General features: G+C 39.9%; 1 protein-coding gene across 1 annotated transcript in view; it reads left to right on the top strand.

The window, feature by feature from the left end:
• Nucleotides 1-2,160: 2,160 nt before the first annotated feature.
• The window catches only part of TMTC4 (transmembrane O-mannosyltransferase targeting cadherins 4), a 54,262-nt gene continuing 31,359 nt past the window's right edge, over nucleotides 2,161-25,063 (top strand). Inside the window, exons 1-5 of the mRNA XM_066176412.1 lie at nucleotides 2,161-2,256; nucleotides 4,553-4,768; nucleotides 9,352-9,467; nucleotides 11,533-11,749; nucleotides 15,671-15,758. Coding sequence (XP_066032509.1) covers nucleotides 4,607-4,768; nucleotides 9,352-9,467; nucleotides 11,533-11,749; nucleotides 15,671-15,758 — 583 coding nt within the window. The 5' untranslated portion in view covers nucleotides 2,161-2,256; nucleotides 4,553-4,606. The remainder of the gene's footprint in view (nucleotides 2,257-4,552; nucleotides 4,769-9,351; nucleotides 9,468-11,532; nucleotides 11,750-15,670; nucleotides 15,759-25,063) is intronic.

The raw sequence follows: 25,063 nt of genomic DNA, 5'->3' as shown, positions 1-25,063 counted from the left end.
TGTGAGCAAAGGAGCTACTAAGAAGAGTATGTGATTTGAATGGGTCATTAATAGGAATAAATACATCAGCAAATGTGATAAAGTCAAACTAGCTATGGAACAAAACACAGAAATGTGAAAGTGAGTCAAATACTACAGGTCTGGCAATTGTCACAGTGAGTCTGGTGAAGCATATCTCAACCTTGATTCACAGAACCTTACATATATTTACATATGCTTAAATTAAAATAAATTCTTACATATGGGCAAACTTAAGCATGAACTGAAATTTCATTTACTTCATTATAAGTTATAGAAGATAAGATTGAATACATGATATGTTGCCTTTTCTAACTCAGGAATTTTTTCTAAATTGGGCCCCTCTCTTCTGAGTTAGGGCCCTTCCATTAGCAAATACTAATTAAAAATTCTATAAATATTGTAATCTCAGGAAGATTCTTAAATTTGAGAATTGTTGTTGACAAGAATTTGACTTGATAATACATATGTGTGGCAGTTTGGGGGCGTGGAAGCTGAAACAGTAAGGAAATATCAGGAAATATCAACCAGCACTTCCTAATCATGAAATAATATGGCAAATCAGCTATTTTTAGGAAGTGATATAAACCTCAGTCCTTTGGATTGTAGAAGCAGAAACCTAGAAAACATGTCTTGGTTGATTATCTCATGTTTTACCTTGAATTTATAAGGCAAAATGACCCAAAGGTCATAAAGACATCTTTCACTTTTACCATTTCATGATGACAAATTATGAAACACAAAGCTTCGTCATTTGTGCCGACCTAGATCACCAAGTCAGGGACAAAGCCAGGACAGACAAGATCATTTGAAAGTACACGGCTCAATTTATTGGTTTGCAGGTCTTTGCGTACCTATTTTAGCTCTTGTACCACAGGGACCTGAAGTCTCCAATCAGTTCACAGAGCTTTGCGTGCTTGATGACAGCAGGTCGCCGGCTCTCCACCGCTTCACAAGTGGGGAGCACCTCAGACGCTTTGCGGTAGCTGTTTAACAGGCACAAGTTACAGACTTCCATCTTAAAAGCAGGAGTTCCACATATACAGCTGAATAATATACGAGCCTGGCAATTGTGCTGTCTCAGCTGCTGCCTCTCACCCAGCTGAGCTGCCCGTGTTGCAGAGCAGATGTTCCAAAGCAGGTGTCAGCAGCTGGGGTGGCAGCCACCAAAGCCCTCCCTCCCAAAGCAGCGTTTCCACTGGAGAGTTAAAGCCTCAAAGGAGTCATGAAATAACCTTGTTAATTTGACGTTTGATAATGCAAACATCTTTAAAAATCCCACTCCAAATCGTATGTCACTCCCTGGCACACAGCCAGGAGTTCTCATACAATTTCAACATATTAAGATTTTGATGGGGGATTTTAAGAGAAGCTTCTGCCGAACATTTGGTGCCACCAGTTCAGTGTTTAATCACTTTCTTGCGAGGAAATCGCGGTGATATTTAAACATACAAACTAACTACACCTGATACAACCTTTTTGTTGTCTCCTTACAGTACCTGTCCTGCGGAGAGCATCTGCAACAACCCCAGTAGGACGACAGCCTCTTACAGAAAGGCTGGAACGCTCTGCCAGCTCGCCTTTCTACCCGTCCCAGGCGGCGAGAGCCAGACACCCATCCCCGCCACCGCCCCACTGGCTCTGGATCAGCTTCCCGGGGGATTCCCGCTCCGCGCACGCCCGCCGCCGCAGGAACCTCGCAAAGGTGAGAGGCGCGGGGGGCTCGGTGCCCGCTGCTCTCCCGCCCCCGTGCCGGGCGGCCCCCACTCTCCCCGGCTCGCCCGAGCCGCCCCCCACCCCGCGGCCAGCCAGATACGCGGGACAACGACCACCGCCGGGGCACAACGCGCGGGCGCACACCGGGAACGCCGCGTAGGCGACGGCGGGCGCTGCCGGGAGCCCGCCCGGCCCCGCCTGTGCGCGGGGTGCGGAGTTTGGGACGAAGGGGGAGAGACCAGCACCGGCCCCGCGACCACCGCGAGTGAGCGCCCAGCTCCGCCCTCCCGGCCCCGCCTGCCGCGCGTCACCACAGCTGTAGCCAATGGGCACGCGGGGCTGCCTCGGGGGGCGGGGCCATAGAGGGGAGGGGCGGGACGATGGCCAATGGGCTGCGGGGATGTTCCCGGAGGCGCAGCCGCCGCGGCCCCTCCCCCGCCGGCCGCTCCGGCTCGGGGCTCGCCGGGCGGGAGAGTTTCGCTCCCGGGTGGGAGATGCCGCGCGGGCTCCGTGTCCTCGCAGGTAACGCCGCGCGGGGGAGCGGGGGTCTCGCCAGTGCCCCGTCCGCTGGCGGGACCGGCCCGGGGGGGTGAGGGCCGGACGGGACGGGCCACCCCCTACGGCGGAGCCGTCGCCGCCAGGACAAAAGGGGAGCGGCGAGCGGCGAGCAGGGCAGGGCCACCGCCAAAGTCCCGGCGGGGCTCGCCTGCCCCAGAGCCTTAACCCGCAACCGCCGCCGCCTTCCCGGGCGGCTCCTTCCCCGGGACCGCCCGCCGGCTGCCCGGGACGCCCCCAAGTTTGCGAGGCTCCGGGCACGGCCAGCGCCACCTTGGGTGCGATCCACCCCGCGGCGCCGGCGCTCTCCGGCGGGAGGCACCGTGCCCGCCCCGCCGCGGGGCTGCCTGCGGTGTGCGGCGGGCGCTCTCCGGGTCGGCTCGGGCTCGCCTTTCCCTGGAGAGGACGGCGGAGAGGCGCCTCCCCTCCCTCCCTGTGCCCTGCCGCCGGGCAGCGGCTTGTGCCCGCTCCGGGGAGGCGGCGGACCCGCGTGGGTGCCGCGCCGGCCGGGCGGTCACCGCGCTGCCCGGGGGAGGGAGGGCCCTGTGGACCGGCCTCCTGGACCGTGGGGAAGAGGGCTGGCAGCAGCTGTGCGCCGGATAAATAGAGCAAGCGTAATGGGAGAAACTTTCAGAGCGAAATGATTTTTGAGTAGATTAAATATTTTAATTGCGTGGTGCGCGTTGATGCTGTATCCGTGCTGTTGGGAGCAACGCCGTGCACTTCCCTCAGTTAACAGCCACGCTTTCTCTCTTTGTTCCCGTCAAACTACGAGCACAAGGGTGAACTACTCCGAGAAAAGGTTTTGCTCTTAAAGCAGCTGCTTTGCTCAGCCGGGGACCTCCAGCCTCTCAGGCTGCACAGCTCCAGGTTACTGACTTTATCTGAATTTGGGAGCAGTGCCATATGGTCTCCAAAGCGAGGAGGGGAACTGGTGTGGCAGGGTGTACTGCCTGTCCCTGTGCACGTGTGTGTACAGGAATTGGGAATATGCGGGGACCGGAATGTGATACTGCAAAAGGAGAAAGCTACAGAGCGATTGCTGTAGCAGCTCTAATGGTCAGCTCTGTTCCAGAAGCCAGATGGTTGGAGCTGTTTTCCTAGACCGTGCAAAGACATGGAATGCAATGTTTGCAGGCATGCACTGAAGCTATTTTTCTAGATTTTCAGTTTTTCCTTTATGAAGGTATTAAATGCAGTATCTTCAGGAGTGCAGCAGTTGATTTAATAAGCAAATAAATAAGAAGGAACTGAAGATAGGCTACTATATGTGCCTGTCATTCTTTGGGCTTACAAAATAAAGAAATCATATTCTGCCTGGCTTTTACTGCAGTTTTCCGTTCATAGCCCCCTTTCCTTGCTGTTTCTACCAGCACTTGATAATAAAACCACTCACAGTAGTGTCTGAGCACCCGAGAAGCAGAAGCAGGGTAGTAGTCCAGACGGAAGGCTGGCTCTGGAGGATCCAGAGAGACCCATCTGAGTAAAGGTGACTCATGGGTGTAAACCTCCAGCCTTAGAGACTCCACACTGATGTATCACTCGGTGTGCTTGGATCGCAAGGTCTTTTTCATCTGCCCCAACAACCTCTTGAGTCGGTGAATACAGCCATGGAATTTCAGCTGCACTTCAGGTGTGCAGGGTGATTTCATGAACACTATTCCCATCTCAATTCTATAGGTCTTGTTATCTCATTGCTTAAATTGTTGAGATTTAGGGCCTAGTCCATTAACTGCTATCTCCATAGGTCTATCTGTGATGTTTGTATGAATTCCTTGCTTTGGGAATGGGTAAGACTAGGTCCTTTAATTTGATTAACTGAAGGGAATTGAGTTCTTTTGGCAATTGACAATGTTTGCTTTTCAAATGTGGAAGGAAATTATAATGTTTATCACTTTCTACAGAACTTTATAAATACTTCACAGTCCCCCTGATGCATCTGCTTGTATTGCTTGAAAAGAACAGTAAGAAACAGAAAAACAGTGAATTGCTCTAGGTTTTAGAGTTTGTCTGTGCCAAAATTTTACCTTAGTATCTAAGGATTTCTTGTATTTATCTCTGTGCTCCAACCATGAGAAATTCTACCTTCCTCATTTGAAGTACAAAATTATGTTTTGGTATGTTCCAGTAACTATGAGAGGCATTGAGAGAAAAAATGTGAGGTTATATGAAACTTGATCTTTTCTCCCAAGCCAGCTTTCCTTTAAAATTCTTTTTTAGTGAATTAGAGCTGTAACCATGCACTTGTATGTGTTTCTTCCAGATTTTCAACCAACATAATGCTGAAGCTCCTAACTTGGAACAAGCATTTCACAGAATGGCACAAATGGAACCTAATCTGGACCATGACGTATCATGGTTCCTCCTTCCATCATATTGGGCTAAAATGGTTGTGGCGTTAATTTCCTTCCTCTGTTTTGCTAACAGCTATGATGGAGATTTTGTCTTTGATGATTCTGAAGCCATCATCAATAATAAGGTTTGTATCTTTTCCTCACACCCTTTGGCACAAATGGTCATAGGAAAAGAAATAATGCAACAGTTAATCTAAATAGGCCCAAAAGTTTCAGCTTTAGTAAAGAGCTTCTCCTTTAGGTATTACTTGCTTTTTTTAAAATTTCATTTTTCCATTTTGTTTTATTGGGTGTTTTTGTTGTTTTTTTTTAAGTTAAGCCTGAATTAAGGGTACCTGTACATCAAGACTGCCAGTAGGTTTAATTTTATGCTCCTTCCTAAGTCAGTGAGAGTGTACAGTAAACTTTTCTGGTACCCATGGATGTTAATAGGAGATTTTGTTCATTATCTTCTTGGGGTCACAGAATAAGACCAGTGACTAAACTTAATCTGGCTGCAGGTACCTAAGGTATCATTAGGCTATTGTAGGGTGCAGGGTGTCTTCAGGTGTAGTTTGTACCATAAAAATGTTACAGGAACGAGCAAAGCTCCCTTTTTCCTCCTTCCCCCCTTAAAATTCCTGTGACAACAGTATTTTTTTGAGACAGAGGTGGAGTATTCTTGTGTTCCATTTTAAAGCTGACCATACATTGAATGAACAGACATTGAAATGCTTAGAAATTAACATGTGATTCAAACAAACTTCTAGCTGAGATTCTTTTGACTTGAGCAGTGGCGTGTCTTCAGTTGCTGAGATACTTCACAGGATCACATGTAGCAGTGAGTGAGCCTGTGCCCATGGATGGGTATTGGTGTTACAGCTTTTATGCTGTTCTGGAAGGTACTTGTTAAGCATTTAGAAAGAAAAGCACAGGATAAAAATAATCACATTCATCTATTGGTTCTGTCTTCCTGAAGCCATGGGGTTTTACAAAGAGGATAATCTGGAGACTCATACTGCTAGAACACAATTCACTTTTTTTTTCCTTGCACAAGATATAAAGGCAACTTATCAGAAATGTGCCTTTTAGAATCATGCAGAATTACTGTTTCTTTAGACAAATTTCTATTATGCCTGTGTAAGTCATCATACCTTCAGTTATAAATGTATGGGGGAAAAATACAGCTGTCAACATGGAAATAAATCTCAAAGCTTTCAAGAGAATACTGTAGACAAATTAAGAACCTATAGCCTTGTTGTTTTGGGTTTTTTAAAAGTAATATTGTATTTTAGATTGCACAGCTCCTGGTAATGTGTCATTCTGCAAAGTTTTATTTGGGACCTGTTTGTAATATTTTCACTTCCTGAAAGAATGAACAAAAGACTGATGTTGAAACAAGGCAGGTGGTTTTGTTAATGTACAGTTTCCACACTTCTAATCTCTCTCCATTTCTTTCAGTCTTTACTCTAAAAATGTTTCAATTTATCTATGCAACCCACCAATTTGCACCAGGATTCTAGCTGCTAGCAATGCTGAGAAATTCAACCAATTGCTAAAATAAATTAATTCATATGTAGTCTGTATGTTTGAAAAACTGTGAGGCTGATTCTATTTTTCACATCAAAATCCTCTATTATTCCCTAGAAATTAAACGAGAACTTTGTGACAATATCATTTTAACACGTGGGTCATAGGAATAGATGGAAATTCAAAATCCACAAGAAAAATGCAGAGACAATGAGTTTACCAGTTTAATGGGGAGGGAGATTATCTAGCAATGGCACACTTTATTAAACAAAGCATAGCATATTTTATTCCTATTTAATAAGAAAGGCAGCCGTTGAAATAATTTTATAGATTTACTGAGCATTTTTACTGTAGTACTTTCTTGGGTACTACACAGTGCCTTTTCTGTAAATTTACTAGGTGCCATCATCCCAATCTTTTGTTTCTTTTGTTGTTGTTTTAACAAAAGATACACATTTAGTTGACACCATGCCTATTGTATCATGGAACATTCCATTATTGAATTTTATTGGAGTTAAAGGCTGTTTTCCAGATGCTTTCTTATCATTTTAAGCAGCATTTTAACTGGTAAACAACAGTGGCTTTTGTCTTTATTTATTTACTAACTTGGCAAGACAAACAGTTGGATTAAGCAGAGCTTCAGACACAATATGTCATTTCCATAAGCCTTTATATAGAAAAACTGACCTTTCTTCAAATCTTGAACTCTGCTGTCTGTAAGCTGCTGCTAATCAAATATTTAGAGATTATTTGATAGCTACTTTTGGTTTTTAGAGAGAAAATCATATGTAGCTTTTAAACAACTCTATCTCTTGGAGCAAACTGTTCCTATTTTAGGGTAAGTTCACTAAGTAGGAAAATTTCTGTAATAAACTTTCTCACAGAACTTGGATACAAGGGCAAGATACATGATTGAAGATTTTTAGGTCATATGGAAGTGTAATCTAATCACTAAGTAATTCCATGCATTCAGTTTTTCCTGCATTCTTCCGATGGAAGACAAAAGAAGCCTGATTGTAGTGGAACAAGAAATCAAGCCTTCTATATTTCCCATCTCAAGTTATTGAAGACCATCTGTGACATGGAAGACATACTTTTCTTTTTCAGCACTAACATTTATAAAAGCATGTCTTTCTTAGACCTTATGTACATAAGGAGCAGTGCTGCTGGTTGGACAAACAGTGTGAGGGCCACACCACCCTCTGGCAACTGTCCCCTGCAGAGTACAAAGACTTCAATAGATTTTGGTGTACATCCCTGTCTCAGCTTGCCCCTGGAAAAGCTGGCTTTATTGATTTAGTGAGATGCTGGTTGAGAGTGTTCCTGCTCTGAGAGTCAAATTATGACCTTTAGGGTTTGTGCATACCAATGAAGAATGGAACAGGAATTTAGGTGCCTAAGGCTAAAATCGCGGTCCTGGGAGAAGAAAGAAATTTCTAGCTATTACTTGGCAGTTAAAACATCTGTAAGAGCGTGAAGAAATTTTTCACCTTGGTAATTCTTAAGCCCAAGTAGGATCCCCTGTGAATCTTGATTTCTTAAGAATTTCCCTGAGAGTGCTTTAATTGACAGCTGCAGTCTGGGTTTTTTCAGACTGCAGTTTTAGTCCTGCTCTCTTTTCTTTGTATTGATTAGTAACCTGTTAGAGAATACTTTAGTTCATTTGACTGTGTGCTAGGACCTTTGGCCTATTTCCTCTTCCTAATTTTTTTTTAAATCAGTTGTCTAATACTGGCCAAATTTGATCAAGTGATAGAAATGGATCTCTTCTTGGATTTTTTTTTTAATTTGTATTTTTGGATGGATGAAAGTCAGAATATGTTAAGAATATTCTTGTTAAAGAAGCAAGAAAAAATTAGTTATTTTAAGTTCAGTTGAGCAGCAGCCAGTCATGAGGGTCCAGAAATTTGGCTGTAATTTGGGAGTATGTGCAAGCCAAAAATACTAGCTGAGGATGAGATGGAAGGTACTGGAGACCACAGAAGTGCTCAAGATACTATAGAAGCAAGTGAGGTGGTAGCAGCATTGGAGAGGAACTGGAATTAATAAACCAAGGGAATTGCAATGTGGGAATCTTTCAAGTAGATGGAGTTGTAGAAATAATAAGACGGGAGCACCAGGGTTTATAAGACCTTTCATGGGGTTAGCAAGCCTGTTTGTCTACTTACTTGTGTTTGCAGTGTCTTGTTCACCTCCTTTGGTTCATTGGTCTCAAATAATTCTAAGACAGAAGGTGGGGGTAGAGTAACTTGTTGATTGGAGGAGTAATACTGGCTAGCACAGTTTTGTTCTTAGGTTCTGTCTCCAGTGTCTTTAACCTGCATGAACCTTGCGGTAGCATAAATTGGTATTTAATTGCACCAGGGAAGCAGAAGAAGGGCAAGAATATGTTAGGTTGAGCTGCCAAGCTTATCCTCATAGAAAACTGAGGCAGATGCTAGCAAGATCCTTATTTTTCCTCCAAAGTGTATGCTTTCTGTTTAATAGCCTACATTATTTTGATTTTTCATTATCAGCGTGGCTTTGAGATAAAACGGAAGAGCAAGCAGGCAAGACTTTTTCTTTGCAGTCTTTTTTTTTTTTTTTTTACACTCCTATTGCACCCCAGAGTAAAATAATTCATTACCTTTCTGTCTTTTAATCTTTTAGAGCAGTATATAGAGATGTTGATTCTTGATTTCATGTATTAAAACGTCAACTATTGGAATAGTCCTGTGCAAAGTAAGGCTTCAAAAAGAGCTAATTGTTGTTTCCTACCTTTAGTTCCCTTGATTTCGTGCTTTTGTTAGTAGTTATGCTACTGCACTGGTAAAAAATGGCTACTTTGCAGCAGTTTGTAGTTGGCCTTCTCTGCAAGATAACCTACACCTAAAATCAAAGGCTTTTTACAAAATTAAAAGATAAGGAGGTATATTTATTTCATATCTTGGCTATTTACCAGATTATAAACTGATGTGAATATAGCTCTAAATTTCATGTAGTTATGCCTACTTACAGAATCCAGGATCATGGCCTTTACAATGACAGGCATTCAAGATGTGAGCTTCATTGCAAACCTAGGTACCATGGGTTAAATGTCAGTAGTGAGCCAACAAAACTCCTGCTATGTCCACCTTAGTGTGAGCTTGTATTAGTTTGTGGTTTAGCTGCTTTGAATAAAGGAAAAATTTAAAGAATCTGATAATTTGTTTTCTTTTAGGACCTCAGGGCTGAAACCCCACTTGGTGACCTGTGGTATCATGACTTTTGGGGTAGCAAACTCAGCAGCAATACCAGTCATAAGTCATATCGACCGTTAACTGTCCTAACTTTCAGGTGAGACTTGTATTTTTGCTTGTGGTCTGAGTATTTTTTAACCTATATTGACTCAATTGAATTTAGGGGGGAGGTAACAGAAAAGGCAAGAACAAAGTAGCTGGAGGGTAGTTGGATACCTTTCCAGAATACAATTTTTGAGTTCACTGCCTTGATCTCAAATGGTGTTTTATTTTTCCAGTTCTTTCTTTCCCAAAATATTTATTATTTTGACATTCTGTATTTCTATCTACTTTTCAGAGATTTTGTCTTATTGGTCTTCTATACCTGGTACTAGGGGCGGTGTGGTTTAGTATGTCGCATCATCAAGGAACTAGGAGGTGTATGTTCCCTTCACTTAGCCATGCTGCCACTTACACTGCTATTGTAGTTTTTGTTCTCTGCTTTCCTGCTGACCTGTCAAATGGTTTATTTTATAAATAGCACCAAGGTAGTGTGGCCCTTTTCCATCAGCTCACTGTGTAGTCTTCCCACCTCTTCTTTCCAATATTCTAAGATGAGTGTCTGAGAATCTAGTGAAATGTCTGCCTAAATATAACTTGCTGGGTTTGTCAAATAACTAAAGATGTAAGAGGATTACTTTTGTAGATGCTTAGCTCATGTTTTTTGCACAAAGATTTGAGCAAACCATAGACCATGTAGAAATCTGGCACAGTAATGCAGAGAATTTTGAGGACTCAATCTTAATTTCTTTATTTTGCTCTTGTGACTCAATGGTATCAGTGGGGACTTGATGCTCGTTCTAAAATTGCCCATTCTGAGCCAGGGACTAAGTAAATGCAGAAGAAGTGTTTCCACTCTTAGTCCTCATATTCAAGCAAAAACTTTGACCCTTTAGGGCAGTGTCAGTGTTTTGAGTACCTAGTACTGTGGGTTTCACTGTCTGTTGGGCTTTCTTCACATTTTCATCAAGAAAAATAAGGGTAGGACATGTCCGAGTCCTAAACCTATTAAGCCTTCAGTGCGCTACACAGAACATACTTTCCTTTTTTTTTTCTTTCTTTTTTTTTTTCTTTCTTTTTTTTTTTTTTTTCTTTTTTTTTTCTTTTTTTTTTTCTCTTGTCTCTGTGGTATACTCCATCTCTAATAACATTCTGGTTTGTTTAAAGAGTGAACTGGGATACAATCATTACTATATCTGAAAATATAGATGAGCCTGTGGAGATTGTCCATAAAATGCTATTTCCACAAGTAAGAAATTGGTTTCCTTAATTTCCCTGAGCTCCAACCTTTATGTGCATCATATTTATAATAGGTTAAGTTTTTTAATAGGTTTTGTTTATGCCAGATGCAGATTAACCAAAAGAACAGTGTAAAATGCCCTATTCAAACTAAGTTTCTGTGTACCTCACCTACTGATAAAAGTATATGAATAATAGCACAGTGTTTTCCCCTTCTCTTCTCAGCCTCCATTTTACTGCAGAGTTCCTGTCTTGAATAGGGGTTTAAACTGAATTTCCACTTACTCTTCCTTCTGATTCTAATACTTGTATGAAATGTCTCTCTAACCAGTCTCACAAATCAGTTACCAAGATGTGCTGACTACTTTCTGAGTGGATACTGATTGTACCCACATGCTTAGGACGTCTTTCAGAGAATATGTCAGTGGAAATCATAGTCCCACTGCACATTAGTTTCCTTGCTGTGTGGATTTAATTAACATAATTTCATCAAATTGGCGGCTCTTAAGCCCTGGGGTATCCCTCTGTGGGCTGGGTTATTTATCCCCAGGATAAATAACTCCTGTGTTGCAACACTGAAGTTACATTGTTGGCCAAAAGCCAGTTGTAAGTAACTATAAGATTGATTAACATAATGGTACTAAGGTATGTGTTTGGATAGGATAGACACTGTATCCATGTGTGTTCCCTATGAATACCTTGGCCTGATGACTGGGATATTGTTTCTGTGTTGTTGTGGTGGCTAAATGGTAACACCAGGTGAACTGAGATGTCCACTTTATTTTTGTGTGCCTATGTCTGCGATGGGGTTGTTTCGTTTTTCTATTTGTATTTTTCTAACCGCTGTTGTAATTCCTAGCCTCAATATTTTTGTTTCTATATAGAATTAATTACCTGTTTGCTGGAGGCTTCTACCCAGTTGGTTTCCATGTCATCAATATAATACTGCATTGTACTATCTCGGTGTTGATGGTTGATGTGTTTTCCATATTATTGGGTGGATTGCAATTCAGTAATAAAGGAAGACGGCTAAACCTGGCTCCAAAGTCCTCTCTTCTTGCTGCTTTGCTCTTTGCTGTACATCCAGTGCACACCGAGTGTGTAAGTATAATTATCTCGAGATTTTTATTTTAGAAATTCTTGACCATCTTGACTAATTAATTCTGGTGTAGCCTTATACTCTGCAGATTGATTTTATATATTCTTAACACATCTCTTGGCACATGTCTTAATAGAACAATCAAATATTGTGGTTAGTACATCCAAGGCTTGTAATGCCACCAAGCTAGACCTTATTGAGGAAGATAAATCATTCAAATACAATCACTAAAGGAGGATAGCACTATGCTACAGAGTTTCCCTACCTCCTGGACTTCCCTAATTACTTTTCATTTCCATTTGCATTGATAAAAAAGCAAAGAGTTTTAAAATTTGAGTAGGAGCACTCTATGAACTTTGTATGTGACTATTAGAATTCTGCATTCAGTTTTGTATCCGTGCTGCAAGGACAACACTGGAAAAAATGGAGAGTGCTCAGAAGAGCCATGAAAGTGATTAAAGGGCTAGAAATCATCCTGTTTCCTTAGAGATCAAACTGGGTTTATATTTTTAATATGAAGGAGAAGATTAAAGGATTTTTTTTTTAATCACAGTCTGTAATTATGTACATGGGGAACACAGATTTGACAGTAATGGTCCCTTTAATAGTGCAGGCAAAAGCAAAGTTGTAAAGATGCAGAATAGAAGCATGGCACATGTATAGCAATCAGTTAAAATATCTAACCAAAGCAAAGTCCTTGTGTGGGAATTCTGTGAAGAGAAGATGGTGTTCTTAAAAAGCTCTTTTGTGCTCATAGTTAAGAAAATCTTACGGCTTTATGCTAGTGGGCTTGCTGAGTGTCATCACTGATTTCTTGATCTTGTGGTAATGAATAAATGAAATACAAAATTGTCACAAAAAGGGAAATTGGGGGGGGGGGGGGGTGTTTGTTAGAATTTGGAAGGTCTGAGCTAAGAAAAAGTACTAGCTTTAGTTTTGATTTTGTCCTAGCAATGAACAGTGAATCCTACAGTGCACATTCTACATATGTGGCACTGATTTTTCATTTATTCACATTATGCCATGGTTTTGGCTTCTTGCATTTGCTCTGCACATGATTGGTGGGGAAAAAGTTACCGAAAGCTGTGCTCTCAGCTGACTGGAGACCTTGCATTTATTGAAGACTTAGAGATGGTGCAAAGTTATGCATTAGTAATTTGGCACCTTTTCTGGCAGTGTGGCTAAAACATCTTGACAATCGTTCTCTGGTGTTCACTCACCTGCACAATAAATTCTTTGTGAGAGTGCACTGTGTCAGAAGGGCCCCTCATATTTGTTCTTCAAAATCAGTTTTAGATGTCAGAGTGAAGTGAAACAAGTCTTCAGTGCTTTTGATGTTCTGACATATAAAGAGAAATCTCATTTGAGTCTTAACTTTGTACTAGACCTATTATTGACCCCTTTATCAATATCCATAAATTTATTCTTCATTCCATTTGACTCTAAGAACATATTTAAATCAGCATGAGAATATTAATAAGCCCTTTGCCATGTCAAATAAATTACAAGTGATATGGTCCGCTTGCATATTTGAAGACTTGCAAATGTTTCAGGCAAACAGTGGAAGAAGAGGGGGAAAAAGTAGCACACTTATATATCATCTAAAATCCAGGAATGAACAAAAGCCTCTAATCATTTACATGGTGAATAATAAATCTTGCTCCAGTGAAGAAGTCATTATACTGCTACAGTTCTAGGATGAGTGTGTGTCTGGCAGCATCTCTTAAAAAGCATTCCTTATGATTTTAAACCTATGAGTTTTAAGTATCCAACATGCTGGTTTTGAAATGAGATGACATATTTTGACATAAAATTGTGAAGAATCCGTCTGTTTGCTGCTTTAGGTTTTGGTTTATACAGCGAAACAAACTGTCATGTAAAACAGATATTGAAAGGTGTTATGTTTTCAGTACCTATGTTAGGAAAATGCTATAATTTTTCTACCTACAAGTAAATATACTCATGTGCTATAGTTCTCTGCTCTAAAAAAGGCCTATTCTTTGTAACTCTTCAGTGATGAAATGCTGAATGAATCATGGACATAAGACTATATCCGACACCAATTTAAAACTAGTTTGGTTTTTCTCCCTTGTTTGCCTTCTTACCAGAATATATACGCCTTATCTTGCATTTTAGGTAACATTTTGCTACTGGAGTCATCTGAGGCCATGTGTGTTATTAGCTCCTTAATCTTTTTGCTGTAACAAGTGGACATTTATTTTCGAAATTCTGTCAGCTCACCTTAACTTTTATCTCATTAGGAAGAGCGGCTCCTGACGGAGAATGACACTTCATTATTTTCACCTTTCAAAGTACTCCACAGCTATTGAGTTAATTCTCATAATTCCTTTGTATGATAGAAGCAGCAGCAGAGAAGTTAGGTGCACAGCTGTAGATAAATCAAGAAGTTCTGAACTGAATTTAGGAGTCCAACAACTTTTTCTTTTACAGTGCTCAAGTGAAGCTGAGGGTAAAAGTGGGAGAGAGTCTCTGCAGTGGAATCAGTCATACTCTCATGCCTCTACCCTTCTCTTTCTCTGATGTTATTTAGAAATAATTGCTCCATCATGTTGCCCTGATACAAAAAATGCTCTTTTTACTTTCCTCTTTCTCTTCCACACACAAAATAGGACAACTGGTATACTATACAAAAACTGAAGTTTCTGCTTTTGTCCCTGAAATATGATCACAAAAAGTGAATTTAAAAAGAAAACCTGTAGCTGTTCTGCCCCACTTCTGTACATCTCCTGAAAACATGGAACTCAGCAGTCTAGGAAGCAGAGCTAGACAAAAAAAGGGGGTATTTCCATGATCCTTGCTCTGGGTGTATGTTCTAGTGGGGTTTCAGGATCAGGACCTATAGAGTCCCCTACCAGCTCCATTGTCATGATTTTCACAAAAAATTTGTGATGTTATCCTGACACTTGTGTAATTGGAAATTGAAGATCCAAAAGTGTCTTGCTCTGTCTCAGCAAGTTATTGTAAATACAGTTTAGGGGCTTGAACCAAAGCTTCCAGATAGTGCTGAGATTGTGCTTGATTTAAACAGGTTGGAATAGATCTCAAGTATAGAGGTCCCAGGATGTGCTTCTCATTTTCTTTTGCATTAGCACAACTTCTGTTTCAAGATGCAGTTGGAGGTTGCTCTAATGCAGTCAGTTAATGTAACACAAAAGACTGCCAGAGGGGGATTCTTTTTTTTTCCCCTGAATCTGCAAGCTGGAAGCTATTTGTCCATTCTCAGTGTTCAGATTGCAATTTGAAGGTTGGCTTGTCTTCTGAAAGTGAACAGTTTTGATTTGTGTTTCAGCAGAGCTGCCAATTTAATTGTGGTTCAGGATGTTTGGCTTCCAAGCCATGTAATGGCTTCAAATTGAAAGAGAGTAGATTTAGGTTAGATATTAGGAGGAAATTCTTCAGTGTGAGGGTGGTGAGGCACTGGCACAGGCTGCCCAGAAAAGTTGTAGATGCTCCATCCCTGGAAGTGTTCATGGCCAGGATGGAGTTCTGATAAACCTGGTCCAGTGAAAGGGTCGGAAGGAGATGGTATTTAAAGTCACTTCCAACCCAAACTGGTTTATATTTTCATGTTTTCTAAGTGTTCTGCTGAAATGCAGTTTGATCCAAAAAACAGACGGAATTGTGTAGAGTCTAAATTTAATTCAGTGAAGTCCTCCTTCATGTCTTAAAAAAAATTCCATAAACCAAAGCCAAACCATTTATGTAGTTGATACTAAGCAATACCCAATAAAAAATAGGATGCATCTTAAAAATTGGATATAATCAATCCAGTTAGCCAAGTTAAAGAAAAAAAAAAGTGATACAGTTTTATTCTATTATATATTTCACTTTGCATGTGTTCCTTTACTTGAGGTTTTCTAAGAATGAAAATGCAGTAATTTGAAACTTCTTTTTTTTGAAAGGTTGCTGGGATTGTTGGCAGAGCTGACCTACTGTGTGCCCTGTTCTTCTTGTTGTCATTCCTTGGCTACTGTAAAGCATTTAGAGAAAGTAAGCATTGTTTGCCCCTTTAATTTCCTATTGTGTATGTTTTTAGGATTTGTACATTTCATTGAAGTATAGCAAAATTTAAAATGTCTGATTGATTTGTTTACCTTCATAAAATATATATTCTTTTAAATCTGCTTTAGCAGCTAGTTATTGTTAGAAATTCTGAAAAGGTTGCTGTCCCTAATTCTTGTTAAACACTGAATTTAATTTAAGAAAAGTCCACTTTATGATAGGCTTATTTGCTAAATGTTTTATTGTTTAGAAGTTTAATGAAGTATTTTAATAAATATTTTAGAAATAAACCTACAAATGTATATGCTTAAATATTTTACTGCTCTTTATGGCATTATGTTGGGATGTCTTAAATGGAAGTCAACTTTTTGGAATGTTACTTGTATTTTTAATGAACTGCAAAGAATTATTCCTATGACTAAGCCTTCTAAATTCCTGCAATATGCAAGTGCTGGCATATAATGCTGAATATAGTGTTACTCATAGACTTTTTGTAAGACAGCTGTGTTTAACATGAAAAATTTCTTGGCAGATGTATTTTCAAGTGAGCTTTCAGATCTCTGGTATTATTTGATCTGAATGCAGGTTGGCAGTTCAAATACAGTTGTGGAGAAATTATCTTGGGGCTCTGTTAAATAAGCACACAAGAAAGACTGTGAAAAGCTGTGCAGGACATGCAGTCTGGTGTCTGAATGTGCTCTACCAGACGAAATACGGGAGTCATTTGGTGAACCCACAAGGAGCTGTGTTGTGAAGAGTGTGTCTGTTGTTCAGTGGGCATGGCCTGTAATGATTAGCTAGAGCTGGCAGGGTATTTCAGAGGTGCCTGAGCTGACTTTGTGATCTGGCCTAACAACATACTTACGGCATCACAGAGACCTCAGTGTGGGCTGAGGGGAGTGAGCTAATCCACAGTGAGCTGTGAGATGCTGTGAACAGCTCCTGCTGGTTCAGTTTAGATTGTTTGGAACTATTGTGCATATTTCTATTGCTGTTATAATAAGTTTCTCTTGCCATTTCAAATGTTACTTAGGATGATTCCTGTTTACTTCGGATATATTTTTCTTCCCTTTGAGTAGGTTTAATTTCTTTCAACTGAGCTAATGATTTCTTGATGAAAATTTGCCTTGGGTTCTGGCTTGTTTGTTTGTTCTTTTCTCACCTGGATATGATTGTGGTTATGATGTTTCTTCTGTTAGTGGTAGAGTAAGATAGACAAATCAAAGTATTGCCTTATCTGTCTTCCAATGTCTCGGGTAGACAGATATGCTTATATGGCAGGGGTAATAATCTTTGCCTGAAGAATTCAAGAGCCAAATTCTTCGGATGACCACTGGAGACACTTATATAAGACCCCATAATTATTTTGTTATAGAGGACATCTTGGGAATGATAAAGGATGTATATTCTGGTTAAGGATGCTCTTCAGCTTGTGAAGGCCAGTTTAATCGCTTTTAGAAATCAGTGTCAATGTAATAATATATTTGGACTGAAAATTGTGTCATTGATACAGAAGAAGGAAAATGTTGCAAAGACAAGATATTAAGCAGCCCTTACTGATTTTTTTATTGCGTATTACATCATAATAGAGGAGCAGATGTGTCTATTAAGCTATTTTGCCAAGGAAAATTACAGTCTGCCAGCATTGTCTTTCAGGTCAGTTTTCTGTCACCTTCACTGCCTGCTTTTCCCTCAGCAACTTCTTGAAGAAGTTTAGACTTTCTCTGGACACAAGAACTTGTATCCAGGTTACATACTTGAGTGTTTCACCTTGATTGCTGCAAAGGCACACTACTGACTCATCAGCCAGGAGCTTATCAACCAGGCACTCAAGACCTTTTTCTGCAGAGCTGCTGCCCAGGCCTTAATTGTTGCATGGTGTTGTGTTTGATTTTCATGAGGCCCATTCCTCCAGCTTGTCATATCCCCTCCAAACAAGAATCCTGTTCACCATTGTATCCATCTATCCCCTAGCTGAACCCCACAAAGGACCACAAGCAGTTTTACTTGCTGCCCTTATGTTAATTTTTTTCTTTTTTTCCTTTGTGGAGGGGAGGTTTGTCCAACCTGCAGCTGTTTGAATGTGAGTGCTTATGTAGGAGAGGGGGATGTCTGGATTGGAAAGGGCAGCTACAAAGAGAATGGAGGCTCTCTCTTCACAAGGAGCTACATGACCAAGACAAGGGGCAGTGGGTGCAGTTGCGCTGGGAAAGGTTTCACCTTGATGTAAGAAGGAATTTTTTTACAGCAAAACCAATCAATTACTGCAGCAGCCTCCCCAGAGATGCGGCCGAGTCCCTATGACTGGAGGTTTTCAAGATGCATTTGGACAGGGCTCTAGGTGATCTCATCTAGGCTCCCTTTCCTGCAAAGATTGGACCCAGTGATCTCTGGAGGCCCCTTCCAAACTGAGCTGTTCCTGCGATTCTTTGTATGAAAGGCTTTAGGAAAAGGTAGCCAAATACAGGAAGTGGCTGTGGTAGAATATGACTCTTCAGTGGGTTTGCAAAGTGAATAAAAAGTTTTAGCCTTGGTATGAATTTCCTTGTTTTGTGAACAGTTCTTCTAGGTAGTCTCAAACAAAAGGTTAAATAAGGAGTAAAGAACTTTTATCTGGCTTTAGCTGAATTTGATTCTGCATAGATTGAGGGAGTCAATCCCAAATGTAAGGTGGTCTCACTGTGAATATAAGAACATGCATTTTGAAAATATGCACATATAATTTAAAAAGCAGACTTAGACAATGCCTCCTAAGAAGGAAAGAAAAAGGACTTTTTCTTCTCTTAGAATGTTGTCCTTCTGATGTCAAATCCTCATGATCCAGAATGTCTGTGAAACTGCCAATGCATGTTGGTAGCTCTAGAGCAAGCTAAGAGCTGTTACTACATCATTTTCTAGGTCAGACCAAGAAGGTAATTTATCTTTGTGGAATAGTCTTTGTGAGAAAGAGAGGGAGAAAACAACCAAAAACCCCTCTGTATCAGGTTATGTTCCTAATCAAATAGAGATGCTTTATGGTGATCCTACACAAAAGTGGATTGTACTGGTTTGTTCTAACATCCTTTTTCCTTTTGTCCTGCTGGGCTTTTTGTATATTAAAGGCAAAGTGTGGCCCTAAACTGTAGGTCAACTGCATGTGTCTTTGTTCCTGGATTTGGTTGTCACATTTATATAGAGCTTAGCTCACCAAATTTTTACAAAGAGTAGGAGAATTATCAAAGCTTGATATTTTTGTTTGTTTTTGTTTTGTTTAATTGTTACTAATAGACGTCTTGTAGTGTGACTCTTTTGGAGCACTTTAAAGTGGGTACAACTCTTAAGACCATCAAGATTTGTGGATTGCATTTGTATTGTCTTTTGAATAAGGTTACCAAAACGTGTTTGATGCCAGTTTGTTTTTATTTCATGAACTTTAAGTGAGCATCAGAGCAAAACAAACATTGAAAAGCATCCTGATGTGATGCTACCGATGTGGTTGGGTCAGTAACATATATTGTTTGCTACCAGCAGCATCCCGATGCTATTATCAGACAGATTATCCAAGTTTTTAATAATGAACCTGACTATTGTTGCAGCAAGGCAATGTGAAATTTGTGTGTGACTGAATTCAAAAAATCTGTTTGTGTTTCAGTAGTTTAGATGCAGTTAATGAATTGTCATTCTTTAAAGAAAAGGGGTCAAAATCATATGTGAGAGACTTATTTTCACTTGAGAAAATGAATATAAAGATTTTTAATTTTTTTTTCTTTTTTGTGTAGGAGTAGGAGCTCATAAAATGTCTGAAGAGGATTTGAAAGTACTATGGGGAAAGTATATGTAATAGTGAAAACAGTCAGGAGATCAGGAAAATATCAGTGTCAGGATGGAAAACTTCCAAAGGAAAATAATGGGTTTTGTAGAGCTCAAGATATACTGCAGCTTGTTTACCTGATTTATTTGTGGTTTCAGTGGATTTTTGGGTAGACAGTTTCTTTAAGCCAGAATCTGAAGCTTTTTTTTTTTTTTTTTAAGTATAGGCATTTAATTATGTGGGCTATAATTATGTCTTACTGAAGTTCTACAATTGTGTTACTTTTTCCCAGTATACCATTTTTGAAGTTAGCGTCTTTGAAAGGATAACATTTATAATTGCAAGGAACTAATCTGTTGTTCTCATTCTGTCCTGCTATTTTAAACACAACTGTGGGGACAAATCCACTGCATAGGCTTTGGAGACAGCAAGAGCTGACAACTGTTTAGGTATGTTCTGAAGGGAATTGTGGGTTATTAACTTTGTTGAATTTTAATGCAGCTTCTCTGGGAATTCATAAGGCAATTTAAAACTGCTGTAGTGTTCATTTTTGCCTAGCTTTGTCTTCAGTTTTGACAGCGATTCAGTTGCATGTATTTGCCATCTGCATTGGCAATCTCTGAGTAACGTAAAATGAGGAGTTCATGACTTACTCCATGTGACTAATATTGGTGTAGATATTAAATACAGGATCAACTCTTTGCTCATATGCTATGACATCTAAAAATTATTTTGTGCTGGTTGTGTGTTTCTGTTTTGTGCTGTATAGATGTCAATTAATCATCTACTAGTTCATTGCGAATTTAATAAAGCATGCAAAGTAGTGATGAGTTTTGTGAATATTGGAGGTTTATATTATGGAAGTTTTCCTACAGAATGGAAACATTTAAATCTCCTGTGTGAAAGACATCATTGTTAAGATATGGGGAATTTGTTAGCTATTGTGCAATTGGTCAAGAGGTATTTACTATTTTTAAACATGTGGGCCCTGATTTTTCAACTGTGTGCCCTACCGTTCATATTTGAACACATTGGGAGGGAATAGTTGTAAGTGAAAAACCTAACAATATTATTATTTTAGTTGGCTGAGGAAACAAAATGACCTTTTTTCTTGTAGAATTAATGCTAGCTTTCACTCCAAGATGTTGTAATTCAGGGAATAGATGCTTCCTTCAGTGTGGCCTTCAGGTAATGAGTTTGAGATGGTGGGATACGTTTAGGAATGGCATTTCCTACTGTAATATCATTATTAAGTGAAACACTGAGCTGAGCTCCAGTAGTACATACATTTGGAGACACACAAGGAGATCTTGGGCTTAATTCTAACAATGGTTTCTTATGTGGTCTTTTAAGATTAGCTAATTCTGCCCCCTTTGCTTAGCAATTCACAAGTGGGGAAATCTTAGAGCTTGATTAGAAGAATATTTGTAGCAGTTCAGCTGGAAGACACCATCCCCACAGACAAGGCACATTAATAGAATGTATGAGTGTTTGTGATCTGTTTCAGTTAGAAATTAAAACTTCCTGCAGGAGCTCAACATAACTTACGCTGCTTCAACCTTCAGAGGAGTAGGTGCTTTCACAAAATCAGTTGCTGTGTTTCACCTTAAGATGGTGACTCCTTAAAGTGCTCCAAGCTGTCACCTGGCTGACTCTTAAGTTGCTAAGCTGGGCATCAAGAAGGAAATGCTGAATGCCTAAGTGTAGTAGTAATTGCTTTGGTAGTAATTGCTTTGGATAGTGTTAGTTTGGCTTTGCAATAAAACTAAACTTGGTAGTTTAAAGGTAGCTTTTTCTTCATATCCTTCACTTCTAAGGAGTTTGTTTTCATTGACCTGTGGATTTAGGACACTAGAAAATAAGGTCTGTTGAAATAGGATTAGTGTTTAAGTGTGCTGTCAATGTGTTGCTCGTAAATTTAGGATCAGTCAATTCACCACTATAAAACATTTTGTGTATGCAACTTTGCCCTAGGAATGCTTATACTCAAGTCTAGCAGTCTAAATGTTGGAGTTCTCATGGCTTGTTTGTGGTTTATATAGATATTTTATTGAATCCCCTCAACTTTCAGACTGGATATACTCCTAAAGAGGGACCATCTGAGCAACGCTTTTTGGGTTTGTGTAGAAACACTGTATTTTTCCAGCTTAAAAAAAAATAAGCAAGTACTCTATTTCATTGGCACGCTTACAATTTTGTCCATCTGTTAGAGTGGCAGAATGCCCACTCACAATATGGAGTACCAGTTTCAACCAGGCACAGGTGCCAATGAAAGATTGGTTTCGTTTTCTGACACAAGATTTTTCTGGTGGGAAGCAGCGCCATATTAGGGGAATATGCTTTGTTAGACTGAGTACTTCTGCTGGCATGTGTATATCTCATAATAAGCACTTACGCAGTGCTTTACATTTTCAAATCACTGTTTTAAAAAAAAAAGATAAAATTGAAAGCATTGCTGAATGATGGTCTTTTGTATCTGTTTTGCCAGCCTACTTTACTGAGATTCCTGCAGTTGAGGCAGGGGGTGGTGGAGATGGAGAGGTATTCTGCAAATTGACCCAGGAACAAGCATGAAATAAAATGTTTCTCAATTGAAATTCTTTCTCTCTGAAGTTTAATCACTGGTGATTTTTGATAATATTACAATTCTCTGTATAACAGTTGATTTTTTTGAGCCTGCAAAAAAAAAAAAAGGAACAAAGATAGTGCTTTTCAGGGAGATCTTGTTTACAGAATCACAGAGTGGTTGAACTTGGAGGGGCCTTGAGGTCACCTGAGCTGACCTGCCCACACAGCGTCACCTAGAGCCAATTGTCCAGGAGGCTTTCCTGCAGGATTTTGCAGTTTCACTCTGTAAACCATATGAGGTTCCTGCCAGACCATTTCTCCAGCCTGACATGGTCCTTCTGTGTGCCCTCAGCAAATGTGCTGAGGGTACCCTCTGCCCCATCATCCAAGTCATTAATGAAGATGTTGGATAGGACTGGACCCAGTATTGACCCCTGAGTACACTTGCCTTCCATTAGATGTTGTGCCACTGACCATCACCCTCTGGATAAGTCGTTCAGATAGTTTTCAGTCCACCTCACTGTCTGCACATCCAGCCTATTCAGCAACAGCTTCTCTGTGAGGATCTTATGGGAAACTGTTTGAAGGCCTTACTGAAGTCCAGGTCTTTGATGCTCAGTTTTGGGGACCTTCATTATTTCTCTTTCTCCGTGTGTTTTTATCGTCTTTGTGAGTCCATGCTTAAGCTGGACTTTGCTGGGCAAGCTGAGACATTTCTTGCATCTGAGACTTGGGATGTTCACAAGAAAGTTATTTATGCACAACTTTGAGCATGTGCCTATTGAATGGCTTCAGTTTTCTTCTATTTGGCTAGACCATTCCTCCAGGCCAGATTGGATGGGGGTCTGAACAACCTGGTCTAGTGGAAGGTGACCCTGCTTGTGGCAAGGGGTTTGGAATCAGATGATCCATAAGATCCCTTCCAAACCAAGCTGTTATATCATTCCTTGGTTTTTCCAGTTTGTCAATGGAATTCTGACTTCTCCTTTGTGTGCTTCCTGGCCATTGCAGCCTGGCAGCACTTCTGGTCTTAAAAAGCATATTTCTTATTCCATCATCCAAATGGAGTAAGGACAAAGGAAGAATCCAGTACAGAATGTAATCCTTACTTTCTTTCACAGCAAGCTAGTATCTTACTGTAGCTTTCCAGCTGTTATTTGTACCCATTTTATAACAACTTCATGCAGCCCATATTTTTTGTGGCATATTTCACACTGCTTCCGGGGGTATTCTCATGCCTTTACAAAGTCAAGGCATAGGATGTTTACAGATTACCTTTTATCAGGAAGACTTTTTTTTTTTTCTGCCCAAGTCAAAAGTTATACTTAGTTCTATATAAATGACTAAAATTGGCAAACAATTAATCATATTCTTTCATGTTTTAGAGTATCACCCAAAAAATATTTTGTCTAGGTGTAGTGATTTCTTGTCATTTTGACCAGTCAGCTTAGCTTTGCATCTATAGTCTATCCTTTAATATTTTTGCTCCTTTTCAAAAGTAGACATGTAGGCATTGCTTTATTTTATTACAAACTCCTGGATTCTCATGTATTTTTCATGACTTCTCAGAGGTAATAGTTGAGGTTACTCTGGGTTTGTATAGGACCCGTTGAAGTGAATGTAACCAATCGTAATTTAAAACAGATTAACTTCTCTATGAATTCTGTGTCTTGTAGTTTTCTGTTCTTGCTTTTGTTCTTCCTTTCTGCTGATGCTGTACTCACCATCTGATTGCAACTGAGCTTTTGGGGAAAAAAATAAGGAAAAAGGCCAGAGAACACTTCTGGTTTTTTGGCATTGTCCATTTTATTTCTCAATTACTATTGGAATAACTCCTTCCTCATTACTCTTCTTACTAATATATCCATGGAATTGTGGGGTTTCTTTCTTTACATACATTACCTTTTTCTCATTTTGTGATGTGACCTTTCTGTGTTAGTTTTGCTGTATGACTGTGCTGCTATTACACTTGTCCTTGATGATTTGACCTAGTTCCCTTTTTACTATTACTCTTATATTTTGAATCATCAAAGCATTTCTGAATTGCCAGCTGGTCTCTTACTATATATACTTCCCACTATCTTTGTGTTAGAATAATTTGTATTTGTGTAGTGAATACTGCTGCTCTGAGAAGTGCTTAGTTACCCTAACTCCTTTCCACTAGAATTTGATTCTGAGAAGAAGAAACGTCTCAGTGGAAGAAAGTCTACTTCCATAAACACAGTAAAGTCTATCAGCTGTCTTCATTTTTTTCCTTTTTACACTTACTAAGGATGATTTGTTGTCATTTTGTGAACACAGTCAATAACTTTGCCTTCTATCCTTGCATTCTCTGTTGTAGTTGATTTCTACAGAAAAAAAACCCAACAACAAAAAACAAAACTGGCTTTCGAGAACTGTCTGAACAGTCTGTTGTACTGCAAAGGTTGAAAAGTTGAAGAGTTCCTTGAAGAGATGTATTTAGACAGAATTCTTTTTGTCTTAGCAATACTCGTAGAACAAACTTTGAAGCTCTTTCCTCCATAAGTTACAACCCTCAGCTGTTCTTCTGTATAATTGATGTGTGCTGGAGTTTCCCTGTTACATTTTAATTTTTCTACTTCCAATGTCTCTTTAGTCATTTTGTATTTTCTTGACGTTTTGGCATTATTCAGATGTGTATGACTTCTTTCCTAAAAGAAGGCTTTGTTTTATCTTTATAACATTTGCACCTCTAATGTTAAGTCTTACCTCATTTCTGGAGACATAATTTGGGCTGAAGGGAGAAGGATCAAATGCCCTCTTATGTATTGCAAGGATGAATCTCAAACATCTTAGTATTTACTCTGTTGAAGCTTTAGAACTCTTAGGTGAGAAAGGAGTGTTAGAAGCAACCTCAAAATCTGTTCTTCAGCATATTTGTATTAAAAGTGTGAAGCTCTCTGCTACAAAAGAA

Source organism: Chamaea fasciata, unplaced genomic scaffold (genome assembly GCF_029207755.1).
Source record: "Chamaea fasciata isolate MVZ Bird 193981 ecotype frontalis unplaced genomic scaffold, bChaFas1.0.hap1 SCAF_2, whole genome shotgun sequence".
Lineage (NCBI taxonomy): Eukaryota > Metazoa > Chordata > Aves > Passeriformes > Sylviidae > Chamaea > Chamaea fasciata.
The sequence above is the reverse complement of the archived record's forward strand: the minus strand, read 5'-3'. Positions and strand labels throughout refer to the sequence as shown.